The sequence below is a fragment of the Nannobrachium achirus genome (genome assembly GCF_963921795.1).
Source record: "Nannobrachium achirus genome assembly, chromosome: 5".
Lineage (NCBI taxonomy): Eukaryota > Metazoa > Chordata > Actinopteri > Myctophiformes > Myctophidae > Nannobrachium > Nannobrachium achirus.
Window position 1 is genome coordinate 21147565 of NC_137814.1, and position 16936 is coordinate 21164500.

The 16936-nt window shown below is 43.5% G+C and overlaps 2 protein-coding genes across 2 annotated transcripts; one reads left to right on the forward strand and one right to left on the reverse strand.

Annotated features, from left to right (window-relative positions):
- Nucleotides 1-1490: 1490 nt before the first annotated feature.
- prmt5 (protein arginine methyltransferase 5) lies at nt 1491-13813 on the reverse strand (the record flags this gene model as incomplete). Its single annotated transcript, XM_080726092.1, has 16 exons — nt 1491-3540; nt 3685-3749; nt 3853-3963; nt 4088-4291; nt 5090-5265; nt 6531-6653; nt 7371-7429; nt 7979-8056; nt 8156-8317; nt 8822-8985; nt 9079-9128; nt 10995-11107; nt 11993-12127; nt 12454-12539; nt 13028-13146; nt 13716-13813. The coding sequence occupies 16 exons, from the start codon at nt 13811-13813 to the stop codon at nt 3388-3390; spliced, it is 1896 nt and encodes a 631-aa protein (XP_080582218.1). The 3' UTR covers nt 1491-3387.
- A 1712-nt stretch (nt 13814-15525) lies between these two features.
- On the forward strand, nt 15526-16530 carry psmb11a (proteasome 20S subunit beta 11a; the record flags this gene model as incomplete). The annotated part of the gene is made up of 2 exons (XM_080725628.1): nt 15526-16016; nt 16170-16530. The coding sequence occupies 2 exons, from the start codon at nt 15526-15528 to the stop codon at nt 16528-16530; spliced, it is 852 nt and encodes a 283-aa protein (XP_080581754.1).
- Between the last annotated feature and the right edge of the window lie 406 nt (nt 16531-16936).

Consider the following 16936-nt stretch of genomic DNA (forward strand, 5'->3'; position numbering starts at 1 on the left):
TTAGGTAGAAATATTCTACTTTCTGTCTAAAATCAAAATGTAGTACAGTAGGCCAGTACAGTATACTTGCCTTATCAGTTGACATCCAACTAAAGTTATGGCAGTGCTACATTGTCATATTTACTGATTTGGATTCATAACCTAACCTATGTTTAGTTTAATGTCCAAAACGGTCTATATATTTGGAATGATCATCCATAGCCTAGGCCTATTTCAGAATTTACAAAAACAAATTAGCCAATCGCCTCAATGCGGGGACGTGTCATCATGTCATCCTCTGCAACTGCAAATAATCAGATAACACAAACGCATGTACATAGGCTATAGTGTAAGTGTGTGCACATGCCATGTGCCTACATGAGTTACCACATAGGCCTACGTGCTTATGTCACAGAAAAGTGATGTTGGTAACCCCATAACAAAAAAATAAACAATTAAAAGTGAAGTGTATCGTGTTTAAATTATAATTTAGGTGAATAAGAGCTACATCCTGGTTCATTCTAGGCCTTCAATGTTATGACATTCAATTGCATAAGTGTGGTGGACAAGGTATACTGTAGGCTACTCAACCCCAATACTAGAGTGAAAGTAGGCCTACTGCTGGAGAACATGCTTTTGAAAATACTTAAAAGTACAAATTACAAAATAGGCCTACATTTTCTTTTTAATATCAATGCATTGAATAAAATGAAGGATTGTCCTGAAAAATATCAACACATAAAATAGATCTACACGTTCACAAGGTCTGCTCCATTGTGAGCTTTTGGATCTGCCATTTTTGCTAAACTTTAAATATTTTCCAATTGCTTAATTCATAACTTTTTAGCCTCCTGCATATGTGCATTGTCGACAAAAGTAAAAAGGTCAAGTCAGATACTCAAAATAATTGACATAATCAAGTTGTACTTACACTGCCCACCACTGAATTGCATACATTAAAATGTGTTGGGTCTGAACTAAATAGTTTTTTGACAGATGCACTGATAAGAAAACAAGAGAATAACAGAAAGTAGGATTTGCCATAAGGAGCAACTGCTTATGCACATTGTTGCACCCTTAAGAGTGCTAGTGCTTTCTTGAGCCATTCAATTCTTTTCATTAATCAAACCCTCCAGTCAGCACATTTCTCTGCATCATCTCTGGGCTACCACCTACTGTACAAACCATGCCACTGCAACCTAAGTTGGTTCATTTCTAGATAAACCAGTTAAAACTTTTTGCTACCACCGCACCGCACTGACATTCTCTGGTGCGATATCCTCAGACCAATAACATTGGGTCGCACTCATAATGACAAGTGAGTTCATTCTTTTTTTGTTGTCCTTCATTGGAATACATGGAGAAGACATAAAAGTCAACTCCCTCTGGTCAGTGAGTGAGACCCATCACTTCTGTAAATGTTAGTTAAATCGAGGAAAAATCCTAAAGAACACATTTCTAAATATACCTTGTTTTTTAGTCTTTATTGACATTATTTTGACAAAAAGAAACAAACCGTAACAAAACAAGAATCAAACGACAGTATAGTGACCTGAAGGAGTCCATCTATTCTCGGATCCTGTGGGTTTCGTTTGCGCATGTCAGTATGGAATGTGTGCTCAGTAAGGCAGACATCTTTGTTCGGTTAAGAGTAGGTCTCTGTCCGAAATCACTCACTATGTATATTCCACTATGTAGTCAGTTTGCCATTTTGTAGTGCTGTATGAATATCCGCTACACCCTATATAGTGGACTCACCGCACCCCACAACGCATCATGAAAAGTAGTGTGCAACTTATGGCCACAAACTAAGCACTATATAGCATCATGCATTGTCCTGAAAGAAGAATGTTGATGTTATTTGGTACATTTTGATTCTAACTTCAAATCAGAAATGTGCCCCTCCACAGGGACCTACCACGGGTCACAGACTAAGGGCCGATGCATACTCCACTTTTAGAGACACGTTTAAATCGGGTTGGCTCCGTCCAAACTACAATATGACGTCATTCAGAGGTACTATCATTAATGGTACGATCATTAAGTCTGCTGTTCGGTGCTGCCGAGATGTTACAATACCCCTAACCAATTTAAACTTGGCTCTAAAAGTGGAGTATGAATCGGCCCAAAGTCAGGGGCAGGGCATTGTCAGGCCCCCGGAACTAGTGGCAAGCAAACAGACACCGTGGAAGCCAACTCAGGGCAAAGCCGGGAAAGGCAAGAAGCGCACCAGCTAAAGGGACATAAGCTGCGTCTCTAGTCCTTAAATCAATCCTATTTCCTTGCTTGTATGTTAGTCCCTCCCATTGAGGAAATAGAGAAGAGGAGACGTCCCATTGGCCATTTCTGATGACAACATCACAGGTGATAGGCCAACTCCCAGTGGGCGGGACTAGGAAATAGGAAACAAGTGAAGGAAATAGGAATAATTGAAGGACTTGAGACGGGCCTAGATGCACTGCCACACTTCGCCAACACTGTAGAGCTCAAGACCCTGATGGAGGGTCAGTGTGGAGGGCAGAGTCCAGAGGTGGTGTTGGCCAGACCACACTCTTGTATCGCATCACTTCTGTAACATTATTAATGTTGACCCAAGTAGTGTGCCAAAGTGTTTTTTTCCATTTTGCAGATGAGCTCACTATAGTCCCCTACAACACATAACACTCCCCATAATATAGGGAAGTATATTATAAAATATAGGACACTATATTACCAGTAAGACTCCCTAATCGGGAGATAAGCGACCGTCAGGTCTAGAGAGCAGGGAGTGTGATGTGAATGATTTCAGACAGAGCCCATGTATCAGCAGTGACGCTTCATTACAACAGTAAAAAGAAGAGAAAAAAAAGAAAAACATTTTAACCCATTTTAAATGACCCAATGTTTTTGGGTATTTGGAACCATTTCACTGCTACATTTAAAAAGGAACAAACAAACCAACCAACTGGCACCGAGATACAGTACCCATCCAACCAAAGGAACATAATCTGTGCCTGCGCAAAACCAAAATGACAAAATAAAGTCCCTCAATCAACCAGGCTCTTGGCTGGTTCATCCATTTAGTTTTCACACTGCAAGGTCATTTAAAACCCATGACGATAGCGCCAGCACACAGTGTATGCAGGCTTATGCTTAATTTACACTCCATTGTACGACGGTTTTGATGCTGAAAATAGCAGACCCATAAGTTCACAACGCATCCCAATACGTGTTGTGAGCTTGTAGATTGTCTATTTCCGGCAAATCTTCAGTGTGCAAGACTGCCGTACAATGAAGTTTAAACCAGGCTTTAAGGACTCATGACTACAATCCAGCTTAGCTGGATACATAAAATGCACCCACATCAATCACCACTAAGTGCCCCTAAAAACATTTGTGTATGTAAAGGACCACTACTGTGGGTCATCTTCACAGGCCGATTGTGTAAGAGCGTCCCGCTGGGTTGTGGATGGCAGAGCAAGAGGGCTCGGTCACGGCCCACTCGTACCACACCTTCTTCCCGTTGTTGCAGCGCCAGAAGCGCACTGTGATGTCATCATCCTGTGACACGGGGATGGGTTGCTGTCAGGTGGGACAAAGGGGGAGAAGAGGGGTATGAATGTAATTTCGCCTTTTAAAAAGTTGTATCTGCTATGCATTTGTTATTGTGCAAAACAAATATATAAAGCCACTGATCTACAATACAGGAAAGAGTGAAAGGCATACTTTGAGGGGGAACAGAATGGGGAACCAGGAGAACATTCCGGGTGAATGTGTATCTGGCTTGATACCTGTAAAATAACAAAATAAAAGAAAATGATTATAGACATCAATGTTCAGACCGTGACCAATCTGAGCAGGAGACCACCTCTCCTCTTTCTTGGACTGACTTACTGAGCATAACGTCACCGTAGAGCGTGGTCTCAAAGTAGCCGGCAAAGCCATGGAGAACCGAGTTGCAACCCACTGAGTATCTGAGGCACTGGTACCGGTTATTGTTCATATCTGAGAGGAATGACAGACAATACAAGTAGAAAGTGTATCAATGTTTTCTACTGAGACGCGTGGTTGCTTCCATTAGTCTATGATGTGTGTGTGGTAGGGGGTTGGTCAAGGTGCGCTTCTCTACCTGTGGTGGGGTGCGTGAAAGTGAAGCAGGCCTTGGGTTCGGCCAGCTGGTGGAAGTTATGCAGGCGCACAACGTAAGGCGTCTCGAAATGGCACTCTGGGTCCTTGTCGCGTTCACGACAGCCTCGCACCTCGTTGTACAACTTGGAGGAGGACAGAGGAGCCAGATAGGACGTGTAGGAGCAGGGGATGCTCACGCCGTCATCTGAGGAGCGGAGACATGAGGATGTGCGGTTTAAACGGTAAAGAAAAGAGAAGCACTGGCGTGGAGTGACGGAACGAGGCAAAGAAGCCTGGAAGATAATGGAGTGTGACCTTGAATGTTTCCATGAAGCTTATGTGAACGGTGGTAATGATGACACATAGTGATCGCTCTAGTCCAGGGGTTTTCAAAGTGGGTGACGGGGCACCCTGGGGTACCGTGACGGCAGTCCAGGGGTGACGTGAGATAATTTGTTAATAGTTGGAATTTATTTGGACACAAAAAAATATTTAGTATCATTTAAAATTTGAAGTACAAAGTTATTTTGTCAGTTCTAACCAAAATGGCTATTATCTCAAGGTTTTCCTCACAACATAATCACTAAAATATCGTCATTGTCGGGCGGAAACCTCGTATCTCCAAGTTTCAAATGTGTACGTCTTTTGGTAAAGTAAAGCCCTGCTTCATCATACAAGACTGTCGCACAAAACTAGTGAAAACAGCCGATCTACAAGCTCACAATGTGTGCTTGTAGATCTGCTGTTTTCACTAGTTTAGTGCATTTTATAGATGATAAATACAAAACGAACGGTTTTGGACATACAAGGTTTCCACCCAACAACGACGATATGCTATAAATATAAGGTGCTGGGAGTGAAAATTATAATGTAGGGGTGACTCGGATTAAAAGAATATTCATGGGGTGCCCTGAGGCAAAATGTTTGGGAACCCCTGCTCTAGTCAACAAGTTGGGAGGAGGAGTAAGTTCAAAGAGAAGGTACTCAAAAAACTCTGAATTACCCTTAAGAAAGTGCTGCGCTCCATCCAGACACTCAGGGGACAACTCGTTGTCGCCGAACGAGCCCAGCAGCTCGCTGACTATTATGTCGGCTTTCTCGGGCGCCGTCCACTCCCGCATGTCACACGACACCACCGTCACCTGATCGCCCCACTCCTCGAAACGCCAGTTCTCCAACCTGGTGGGGGACAATGAATGAATGCTCAGATCATCAACGTTGAAGCCACACAGGTCACAGATCATTATCTCCGCCGGTCTCAATCCCAAGCCAAAACGAGGCTCATCTTTGTCACCGGGGAAATCACTGAGGGTGGTGCAAACCTGCATGATGGATGGGATTGAGTCGCTGCTCCCGTTTCAGAACCTAGAAACACTTGACAGCCAAACCTGAGGCTTACACTAGGAAGTTGTCTTGATATTGGAAAATTGCTAAATTGAAGGATTCCTGTTGGACAGTACATGGATGAATGGAACTTGCATATCAACACTTTTTTTATGCAGAAACCTTGTATTGCCTTGTTTTTGCATCATAAATGAACCAATGTTTGTCATAAGTGTCAGTGTCACAAAAATAAGGGAGCTACATAACAAGCTCAATGCACCGCAATGTGTTGTGAGCTTGTAAATCTGCTATTTTAGCAATTTCCGAAATTTCAACAAATAATGATAATGCCCAAAATGGGGATGCCAGGTCGAAAGTGAAAATTAAATTTGTCTTTGGGGTTTATAAATATTTACCCAATGAAAAGTATTAACAAAAGCTTGTGACTAAATAATAACTTCATTGGAACACAGTTTTTCTGCCACTCACATTTCCTGAAAAAGGTAACGTTTTGGAGATACAAGGACAGACAAGGTTTCCCTGTCATTTTGAAGGTCAAACTCGAGCCTGATTGAACTTGTGTGAGGTGAAGAAGACACAAGACACCTATGTGCAAGAGGAGGCGAATGCATTTGGCAGCTTCCTCCCCTCAAACTAATGAGGCGAGAATCGGTTTCCACGCCGGTGTGCAGGGGTGTCGCACCAAATTCTGAGCCCTGGGTACAAGGATTTACTCACATTTTGTGCTTTAACTATTGGAAAATAGCAGATATACAAGCTCACAGCTTGTAGATCTGCTATTCTTTGAATATTTCAAATCCTTTTTGAAATGTTTCTTTTTTTTTTTTTTAAACTGTTTCTATGTCAGTGGTGCTCAAACCTTTTCAAGTGAAGGACCCCCAAACCCAAACCCTAACCCTAAAGATATTGAGTTCCAGGGACGCCCCAGAAGCAAAATTTGAGTTACAAATGTTCGCTTAAAAATACACATTCAAAGATTTGCACACATTTTCACAACTTTTCAAAAATAGCAGATCTACAAGCTTGTGCTTGTATATCTGCCATTTTTCAATAGTTAAAGTATAGAAATAATTAACCGAGCCGGTGTGACTCCAACTCACGTGACTACAGCATTAGGGTTTTTCTCCACGGCGTAGACCCGTAGTTTCCTGTCTGCCTGTCTGGCCGCTCGCAGGGACGCGTTGACCAGGGGACCCCTGCCTGCCCCAAGCACCATCAACACCCTGTGGCCCAGAGACAACATCATCATATTATTCATGCAGATTTTATGGGTCCGGCGCACACCATGTGCTGCCAAGGTCAGAACGATTGACACAGAATTGTACTTTGCTTTCTTTTCATCTTTTCAGTGACATTTTTCAAAGACAGAAATCTCAAGGGCAGGCATGACATCCCAGATCTTCAAAAGTAAAATAGCAGTATTATTAAAGCAGGTTATAACATAAGATTTGGGGTCTACCATTTGAATGAAAAGGTACAAAGACAAAAGGTAAAAAGAAAATACTATGCTACTGAACATCCCACCCAGACAAAAAACAAACATAATAATAAAATATTTTTTCCCCTTTATGCTCCCAATTTAATTTAGTAATTAAGCCAATTCCCAGTTCCCCTGCTACTCTACGAGTGATCCATCCCTGCTAATCCCCACAGTGGGTGAAGACAGCCACGAGTGTCCTCCGATACCCGGGTCATCAAGCCAACTATATTCTTTTCACCTGATAGTTAAGTGCCTCACTAGGGGGCGTAACAAATGTGGAGGTACACGCTATCCTCCCCAGTAAAAACAGCCTCCCCCCTGAACATGCGCCGTTGCGCCCTGACCATTTGTAGGGAAATTGTACTTTGCCTTCATATATTCCATTATGAAAAGCAATAGAAAAAAAGGCCATTGAAATAGACTAGAGGTTAAATTCGAAGGATAGAGAACAGCTACTCACTGTACATTGGTGTCTTTCTGCTCCTCTGGTACCCTGTCTAGAAGACATTTATAGACAGCCTGTAGATGGAAAAACATGTCAGTCTGGTCAAGCATTGAATTTGTCCTTCATTACAGGGTATGAAAATAAGCTTTCAGAGACTTGCAACGTGTTTGAACCACATAATACTGGCTCAACATTCACTAAACATTATGTCCCAACTGGGATACAAACTTTGGTCTCCTGCATGATAGGCAACATTTCTACCGCTCAGTCATAGAGATGGAGACGCTATGAGCTTCAGGCAGTATTAGTTGCCAAACTGTAGGTGTCCTACCCCAACACCAGGGTCCTCAAAGGAGGACCACCTGCAACCACTGCAGATGCTAGTTACACTGTATAACATACTCCATCACAGTGTTTTATGCATGGCATTAAGTTTCACATTGCAGATTTAATGTGTTTAGTGGAAAAACGGTCATTGTATGATATACAATATGAATTCTTTCCTGTGTGGTTCACATACAGAACAAACAAAAAAAATGCTTTACATTTTATGTTTGTTATTTTTTTTCTGTACAGTATGTAAAGCACTCTGATTTCTGTTTCTGATATTAGTTCATTGTTACCTGTTGGTACTGTGCGTATTTAATAGGGTCCTTCTCAAATACTTCATACGTTTGAGACTCCAGGTTGTCCATGAGGGGCTAACAGGGGGGGGAAGAGAGACAATTTCACATTAAGTGGACAAAAACAGTAAGTGGACCATTAGCTCATAACCATTACAATCGGATTCAGACACACACCTGGAGTGGGGACTGCAGGTAGTCCTCATAGCCTTTGGCAAAGAGCTCGTATGCATTTGGTGCTGGCCGGTTCTGGTTGAGGTATTCTAAGTACTGCAGATAGGAACGGAAGTCCTTCTCACTGTGCCGACTGTTCCCTGTGAAGATGAACTGGGCCTCCAGCTAGGAGAGCAAGACACTTGAATTTAATCTCAACGGTTACATTCAAGGTCACGCTTTATAAAAAAAAAAAAAAAAAAACGGATCGTGCACGCCGCGATTACAAAAGACCCCAGCTTAATCCATGCTAGCGTTGCCGAGCTAGCAGCAGTGATGTTTACCAAGAAAGTAAATGGAGCAGGAAGTCGTTACAGAGAAATGGGTTGTTCCGTCCACAAAAAAAAAAAAAATGCAGATCGGTTTCCGGTTACCGGCCCAGACCGGACGCATTATGTCTAGGTTACTTAATAACCGTGGAGTGGCAATCCAATTTTGGAATGTTTTTATAAATTAATCAAATTAAATTCTCTGGTTTCTCAGGCGGGGCAGCCTGGACCAACAGCTTTTTCTTGGGATTCTCGGGTTGGGGCAGTAAATGAGTTGATATCAAAGCATCTGTGATGAAAGATACATTGTGGTGTTAAGTCAGTGAGTCATACTACTTCTCTTCATCTCTTTGTACTATACCTTGAAAAGACGGAAGATGATTCGCTGATGGGCTTTTGACAGAACAGGGAACCCCTTTTTATTGGTGAGAAAGAGGCTGGTAGGAAGTATGGCAGCTTTGATTGGCTCCCCAAGCCACTTGTCAATCACAGAGTCACAAGGGATATCCGCCCCGACTTCGATAGCTTTGGGAACAAGAAAAACATAAATAAATAAGAAACCTTATGAACCGCTCAGTGGCAAAACGACTCAGAAAAAACTCCATTGTGTTCACTCACCAAGGCAGATCCTCTTGTTGTAGTCACAAAGTGTTCTGAATGAGTGCCACCTAAAAGAGGTGAAAGTGAGAGGGAAAGGATAGTGAAACTCAGGAAAATGATTTGACGATATAGTAATCTCAAGCAAAGCAGAGGAATTTGGTCTGTATTCTTGACAACCAAGTCATTAAGTGATTAAGATAGTCAATCAAAGAACAAGATTCTTTGGGCAGAATTTCATCTTTTGTCAACAAAGAGCTCTCAAGACTAGGGTTGGGGGCGGTAACCGCCGTACCGCCGTACCGCGGTATACCGAGGCCTACCGCGGTGTCAGGGTCCTTACCGCGGTCAAAATAGTCTATTTTTTATTGAAAACAAGCGAGTTTTAAAACGGGGGAGAGGCGAGGACCGCATGCGCTCCATGCCGCTCTGCTCTGGGCCGCGTACCACAGGTTTGGAACGTCTATGGTTTGGAAGCCACATACGTCACTCGAGTCTACACAGACACAGCCTCGTAGTAGGGAGCACGGAGAAGCGTATTTCTCTGACTGTAATCCACACAACACAAGTATGTTAATACATACCTTGTGTTGTGGCAGTAGTACCTTGTGGCATTTTGTTTTTTATTCATACGGATTACAGGCGGAGCGCGGACCGCGTGGACTAAAAGCGAAAATGAAACTATCTTTTACTTTTCCCACTGCGTCGCGCCGACTCGCCCGTTGTGCCCCGTCGCCGATTTTATAACCTTTTCTGTCAAGTCTTGTCACTAAAACCTGTATATATCAGCACTCAATCGCTGCGATTTCAGACGTGCACGTGAGTTTAATCACTGTACACGATCTGATTACCCGTCTCCGTCTCTCTTCTGGTTTGTTCACACAGCAGTCTGTGTCTTAAAAGCCCAAGTAGCTACCGTTACTATGGTAACCCGACACTGGCCGACAGTGCAGATCTAAAAGCTCAGAACGCCTCGCGGATGCGACGTGTTGTGAGCTTGTAGATCTGCTCCTTTCAAAGCCAAACCTGCTGTGCTGTACGGGGAAGTATAACTCGGGCAGTCAGGCTGTGGAGAGGCGACTTTTGGGAAGACGATTGCAATATTTTGGCTTATCGCCGAACCTTTTATTAATAGATACGGGGGTGCGGTAATTACCGCAATACCGACGGTAAATGGGAAGACGGTAATCGCGGTAACAAAATGTCGATACCGCCCCACGCCTACTCAAGACTCTTGCTGGAGCCCCCATTTTGACTATGCTTGCACCTCTTGGTTCTCCCACATCTCAATGTCACTAAAAACTAAGCTTCAGACCTCCCAAAAACAAACTGATTCAGCTATTTCTCGGCCTAAAGCCCACGACCCAGCTATTTCTGACACCCTTTGCTAGTCTGGGATGGCTCAGGGTAGAAGACAGGATTAAGCAAATAAAAAATGCATTGCTATTTGAGATAGTCAACGGGACAGTGCCCTCAATACCCTCATAACTGACTACTTCTCCAAAGTGATTGACACCCACAATACAAGAGGGAGCGATCTGTACAACTAGAACAAACAGGGAAAATAGTCATTCTGCTACTCTGCCACCAACATGTGGTATGCCCCAACACCATCCATTAAAAGATGTGAATCTCTGGTTTCTTTCAAAACTGGCCTGAAAAATCATCTACCACAAGGGGAGGTAAATGCAGTCATTCACCGCCTGCATTTCGCCTTTGTACATATCGTGTTTTGTATTTGTTGTTGTATTATTGTCTTTGATGAATTGAATACAAGGCCCTCAGTGTTTGTGTTATCCTATTAGACTTAATGTCTGACAGTACCACATCCTCTTTACATTTCTGACTAAAAAAGTACTCAATGAATCAAAAGGAAATCAACAGCAGTCTTGGTTATGTTCAGTCAGCCCATCAATACAGGCTGGTATTACACTTACCAGCCCCAGGTCTTCTCATCAACATTCCTGTCCTCTGTACACATGGTCGGCTCATTTTCTATCAGATCTTCTCGCATGTCCTCTGGGGACATCAGTGGGACGCGGATCCAAAACTGATCAGGGAAAAAAACAAACAAAAAAAAACAATGATGGCCTACTTTCCTTCTCTGCATTCAAGGATCTTTCTTTTTTGTAATTTTGAGCGGTGCAAACCGCTCCTACGTTTCACTCTGTGTGTAAAAACTCCCATACCTACTGGGAGAAATACAACAATGTTCGAACACAGCAGCAAGATTTGTGAACTGTTGCGACAAAAGAAGGCTAGAAACACAACCACCCTAAGGACTTTATAGTCGATGGATTGACATCTAGACCTACTGCACATACAGTATGAAACAGAGCTGATACCTTTAAATGCATTCTGAGAAAAAATAATGCTGTTATTTGTTCCAAAAGCTTTATACCCTGTATATATATAAAATGTCACAATGCGACATGTCATAGCTCTGTTTACACAATGCTGTACCCCCTCCCAATGTATATATGTTCCCCATTTTCAACTGTTTTTATTTTATTTGTGACACTTGCTTTGGCAATGTAAATGTATGTTTTCTCATGCCAATAAAGCTCCTTTGAATTGAATTGAATTGTAAGCCAAAACAATTTGCCAAAGACATTAGCATGGATTTCCATGTATGGAGATCCGTGCTCAAACACAAAGTAACTGACGTCACAGACAGAATGGTCCATACAAGGAGATAGATATGCACGTGTGTCATGTTTGCGACGCTCACATCGCACGTGTGCTATTTTCTCACAGTTTTGGGCCAGTTAGGAAGCCCTTCACCCGCTGTCCTTTGTCGTCATGCATGTAATGCTTCAATGAGCGAATTCATATTTCATATTTGACATTCATATTTGGTATGGATGGATCTCGTTTTGCAGACTGGGTTTACATACATTGTGAGTTTGATGTTAATAATACTGTCAGTACATACATTGTAAGTGTGGTGTCCGGTCTGGATGTGATTGAGCAGCAGGCGGGCTAGGTTGGCATTATTGGGGCCCTTCAGTGGGACCATGAAGGCTGGTAGACCCAGGTAGGCAGTAAAGTTCAGCTCCTGCACCAAGGCCTAAGAGGGAAAATAAGAGATTGAGGAAGAATGGAGATCCAGTTGGATTCATGTACAGTGGGTGTGCCTGCACATATAGCTGCCTCATGCACAGAAATTGGAGTTAAAAAGCCCGCTGGCAGTGTGTACAGGAAATATGGTGCTGATCAGTCCAGCGGTTTGCAAGATTTGATAAACACATAGATGGCTAGCTTCCTGCAAACTAAAGCATGCCATTTAAATTTGAAAGTAGTATTTCTTTTCTAATAAATAATAAATATACTATTATGGCCAAGATACTGCATTTTAATCCAACAAGCAAGAGCAATGAAATGTTTGTAACTTACAGCCTCTGAGTTCCTGCGTTCTGCCTGGATTTCAGAGTCTGTTTCAATCCACGGAGAAAGCTTTCCGACAATCAGTGTATTCCAATCTAGGTGAGACACAATGCATGATTACAACAATATTCTAAGAACTTTCTATGAATCCATCAACGTATCACTGGGGGAGTCATTATGTCACACATGTCCTAAGTATTGACATTGGATCCTTGCATTGTGTGAACAAGATGTTAAAGATGCTCAGCAGCACTGACTGTGACCCAGTGCTGAACCCATCAGATCAAGCACGCAGGAAGACAATAGAAAGACAATAGATCTGAAAAGTGCAACCGCGCATTGAAGTACTGGGGGTTAAATACGTCAACTGCATAGTACTGTGTTCTATCCGTCTGTCATTCAATGACTGTTATATGAGATGCTTCAATGGTTTCCTATGGAAATAAGCTTAGTCTTTTCTAGGGTCTCCTTTTAGTAGACCTTGTACCAGTGAACTGTACCGTCATGAAACTGTACTCTTTCCTATGCAAACTTCTAATAAAGTCTTCAATCAATCAATCAAATCAAGCACTGCTCTTCTTACCTCTCCCACATAGCAGCAGATCTGAACGGGTCTGTGCGCCAGGTCTGGATTTAGCAGGGTTCAGTTCGTATTCTCTCTTGAACCTCGGGTGGAACAAGGGCATGCACAGGAAGTCAAACCTGGAGGAAAACACATGAGGCAGCCACAGCCAGATCTTTAGTTATGCTATTATTATTATGAATGATCAACTTTCTTATGTCATTAGTTACATGTACCAAATGTAACAGAGGCGTCAATTGGGTATGGCAAGCTATGGCAGCTGCAATACCTTGGCTACAGGGGGAAATAACGAAATATACTTTTCATCATGCCTGTTGCTAAGGTATGGCAACATGGTTGGTGTCTTGCACGACACCAGTCATGTTGCCATACCTTAGCTTTTGTTGAACTGACGCCACTGAAATGTAAACACAAAGTCAGTTGCACTAGCTGTGTGTTACTAGGTGTTCAGTCCTATATAACGGGACCAGAGATCTCTGTGAGGACTGGAGGAATAAGGAAAAGACCCAGAGAGAGAGAGAAACACATCTAGCGTCTATCATTCATCTGTGATTGTGCACGTGCCATTAATTTGACCGGCAGCTAGCCTTAGCAATCACGTGCAGACATTTACGACAACAAACCCCCGCTCCTCGACCCTCGCCAGAGTTTAACGTCTACACACACAAACAACTTCTCTCCTCCTCACCCGAGTTTAGCCACTGCGTTTAAAGTATCGGCCACCTCCGGCACACAAATGAGATCTCTCCCGCAGGACACCTTGCTGCCTGTACTGGCCGACGCCATGACGACTATCAGAGAGAGTGATGAATGAACGGAACGGATATCAACTCGTGGCTGCTGGGTATTGAAACTAACGCCATCTTGGCTCCGCACGGATCCCTTTGCTCATTGGCTCGCAAGGCGCCGTGGAGCCGAAATGGGTTCGTGTGTACACTCAGTTGCAGATCTCGTTAGTCAAATGAGATCGCGATACTTGCAACCTACTGCTGCCTCCAAAACTGCCAGACAGTTTCACTGGGCTTTTATAATTAATTTATATAATGTCCAATTTGTCCAAAATCCCAATGGTATGGTTTAATTAATTCGGTTTATTGAATCCAATTAAAGAACACAGCACATGATAAGATTTTATATGAGATACTTCAATGGTTTCCAGTGGAAATAAGCTTAGTCTTTTCATGGATCTCCTTTTAGTAGACCTTGTACCAGTGAACTGTACCGTCATGAAACTGTACCTTTTCCTATGCAAACTTCTAATAAAGTCTTCAATCAATTTATCAGCAGGTTTGTGGAATTATTCACACACACACACACACACACACACACACACACACACACACACACACACACACACACACACACACACACACACACACACACACACACACAATTGAATTGAATTGTGTGTGTGTGTGTGTGTGTGTGTGTGTGTGTGTGTGTGTGTGTGTGTGTGTGTGTGTGTGTGTGTGTGTGTGTGTGTGTGTGTGTGTGACACACACACACACACACACACACACACACACACACACAATTCAATTCAAAGGGCTTTATTGGCATGAGAAAACATACGTTTACATTGCCAAAGCAGAAGTGTACACAATACAATACAATCAGAACAAAATATGTACAGGTGAAAACAGTTTTCATGCATCACGGTAACGTGCAGGCAGAGCAGGGATATATACAATGGTTTTTAAGGTGGTTGGGTTCCATTTGATATCCTTCTCTTATCACAGCAGCTCACGAATCTTGCTGCTGTGTTTGCACATTGTTTTACTTCACCCAGCAGGTATGGGAGTTTTTCATCATTCATTGGTCATATTTTCAAACTCTCCTTGGGTGGTTATGATCTGTGGGAAGTATGTGTCTCTGATGTCTTGGTACAGCGGACAGGTGGTTAGAAAGTGTAGCTCAGTTTCCACTTCATTTTGTGTGCAGTGGGTGCAAAGTCTGTCTTCTCTAGGGAGCCAGGTATGCCTGTGACGTCCTTTCTCGATTGCAAGACTCTCGATTGCAAGACTGACACACACACACACACAAACTAAAACATAAAAACATCTTTGTGAAATTGCAGTTGTCACTTTTTAACAAGCTGCTTCTGCAGAATTCTGGCTTCATGTTTGAACTGAAGAGTGGCTTCTCATATCATTTTCATGTAATCAGGTATGATCAGATATCGCTCACTTTTGCTTTTGTCAAGTCGTGTGTGTGTGTGTGTGTGTGTGTGTGTGTGTGTGCGTGCGCGTGTGCGTGCGTGCGTGCGTGCGTGCGTGTGTGTGATGCTTTGGGGTACTATAAATAGGTTCTGCAATAAAGTGATTTCAGTGAGTCTATATGGTTTGTCAAAGAAGGTGATGAGCTTTCACTGACTTTCTCTTCTGAGGATATAATTTGGTTTATTTTTTGGCCTTTAAACAGTAAGACAGCAGGGAAATACATACTGACATAGATACTGACAGTAGTTTCTACTTAGTATCTACTTCACTGGCACAAATATGGCTTTGCAAGATGTCTGTGGCCTTCACAATACCGGCGAGCGACTAGCCTTCAGCCAAGATGTGCGAAACAGAGAGACCCCACTCCACTTCTTCGTGCCACCTTCTTCAACTTCACCCTCTACGTGTTCAACCAGGGCCCGTAGACCCTTTCCTCTCACTCACGGCACCACAACCCTGGGTTTCATCTTCCAAGGTGGAGTCATTGCAGCTGCGGACACGCGTGCCAGCGCCGGGGGCCTCGTTGCCTGCCCAGCGGTCCACAAGATCACCCCCATCCACTCCCATTTGGTGGCCACATCCTCCGGCAGCGGCGCTGACTGCATGCTCTGGGAGCGACTTTTGACAAGGGAGATTCGCCTCTACGAATTACGCCACAAACGGCGTCTGTCGATAAGTGGCACTGCCAAGCTCCTCTCACTCATGCTGCATCCTTTCAAAGGGACAGATGTGTGTGTGGCCCTCACGCTGTGCGGATGGGACAAGGAAAAGTGTGCTGAGCACTGTGAGCAGTGGAATGAGGACAGGGTAATAATGGGGTCAGTGGGACCAGTCCATGACACAGTGGCACCGAAACAGTTAGAGATGTTGACAAGCGCTGATAGCTCCATCGCTGCCGCTGCTGCCAGTGACCAAGCTGTTAGAGATGTGGGCCCGTCCATCTCTCCTAACCTCGGCCCAAAGATCGTCTATGTGTGCAGCGACGGCAGCCGGCTGCAGGGAGAGGTCTTCTCCGTGGGATCGGGCTCTCCATATGCTTATGGAGTCCTGGATCAAGGATTAAAGTGGAGCCTGAGCAGAGAAGAGGCCCTCTCGCTGGCCAGAGAAGCTGTGTTCAGAGCCACACACAGGGATGCTTATTCAGGAAACAGCGTTGACGTGTTTCACATCACAGACAAAGGATGGTGCCGCAGACAACGGGAGGACCTTAAAGAGGAATATTACAGAGAGAGGGAGAGGGTGTTGAAGATAATGGAGGAGAGAAAAATACTGATTGATAAATAGAGTGCGGTAGTCAGGTTAAAGGAGTAGTTCACCCCCAAAATGACTTTTTTTTCTATTGATTAGTCACACCATGGAGACTTGAGTTCCATAATATATATTTTTACATTTGTCGCATTTTTGTCGCAAGACAAAAACTTTATTATAGTAAATTTACCCCCATTGATTCTGGATGGGGACCCAAATGCATGGGCCTGGATGGGGACCCAAATACAAGGCCCTTGATGGGGACCCAAATGCATTTGTGTGAGAATCAATGGGGGTAAATTTACTTGACCCTTGACCCTAAATTTACCCCCATTGATTCTGACACAAATGCATTTGGGTCCCCTTCCAAACCCCTTGGTTCTCAAAGTGGGGTCAGGGGACCCCCAGGGGTCCTTGAAGGAGTTCCAGGGGGTCCCCAGCT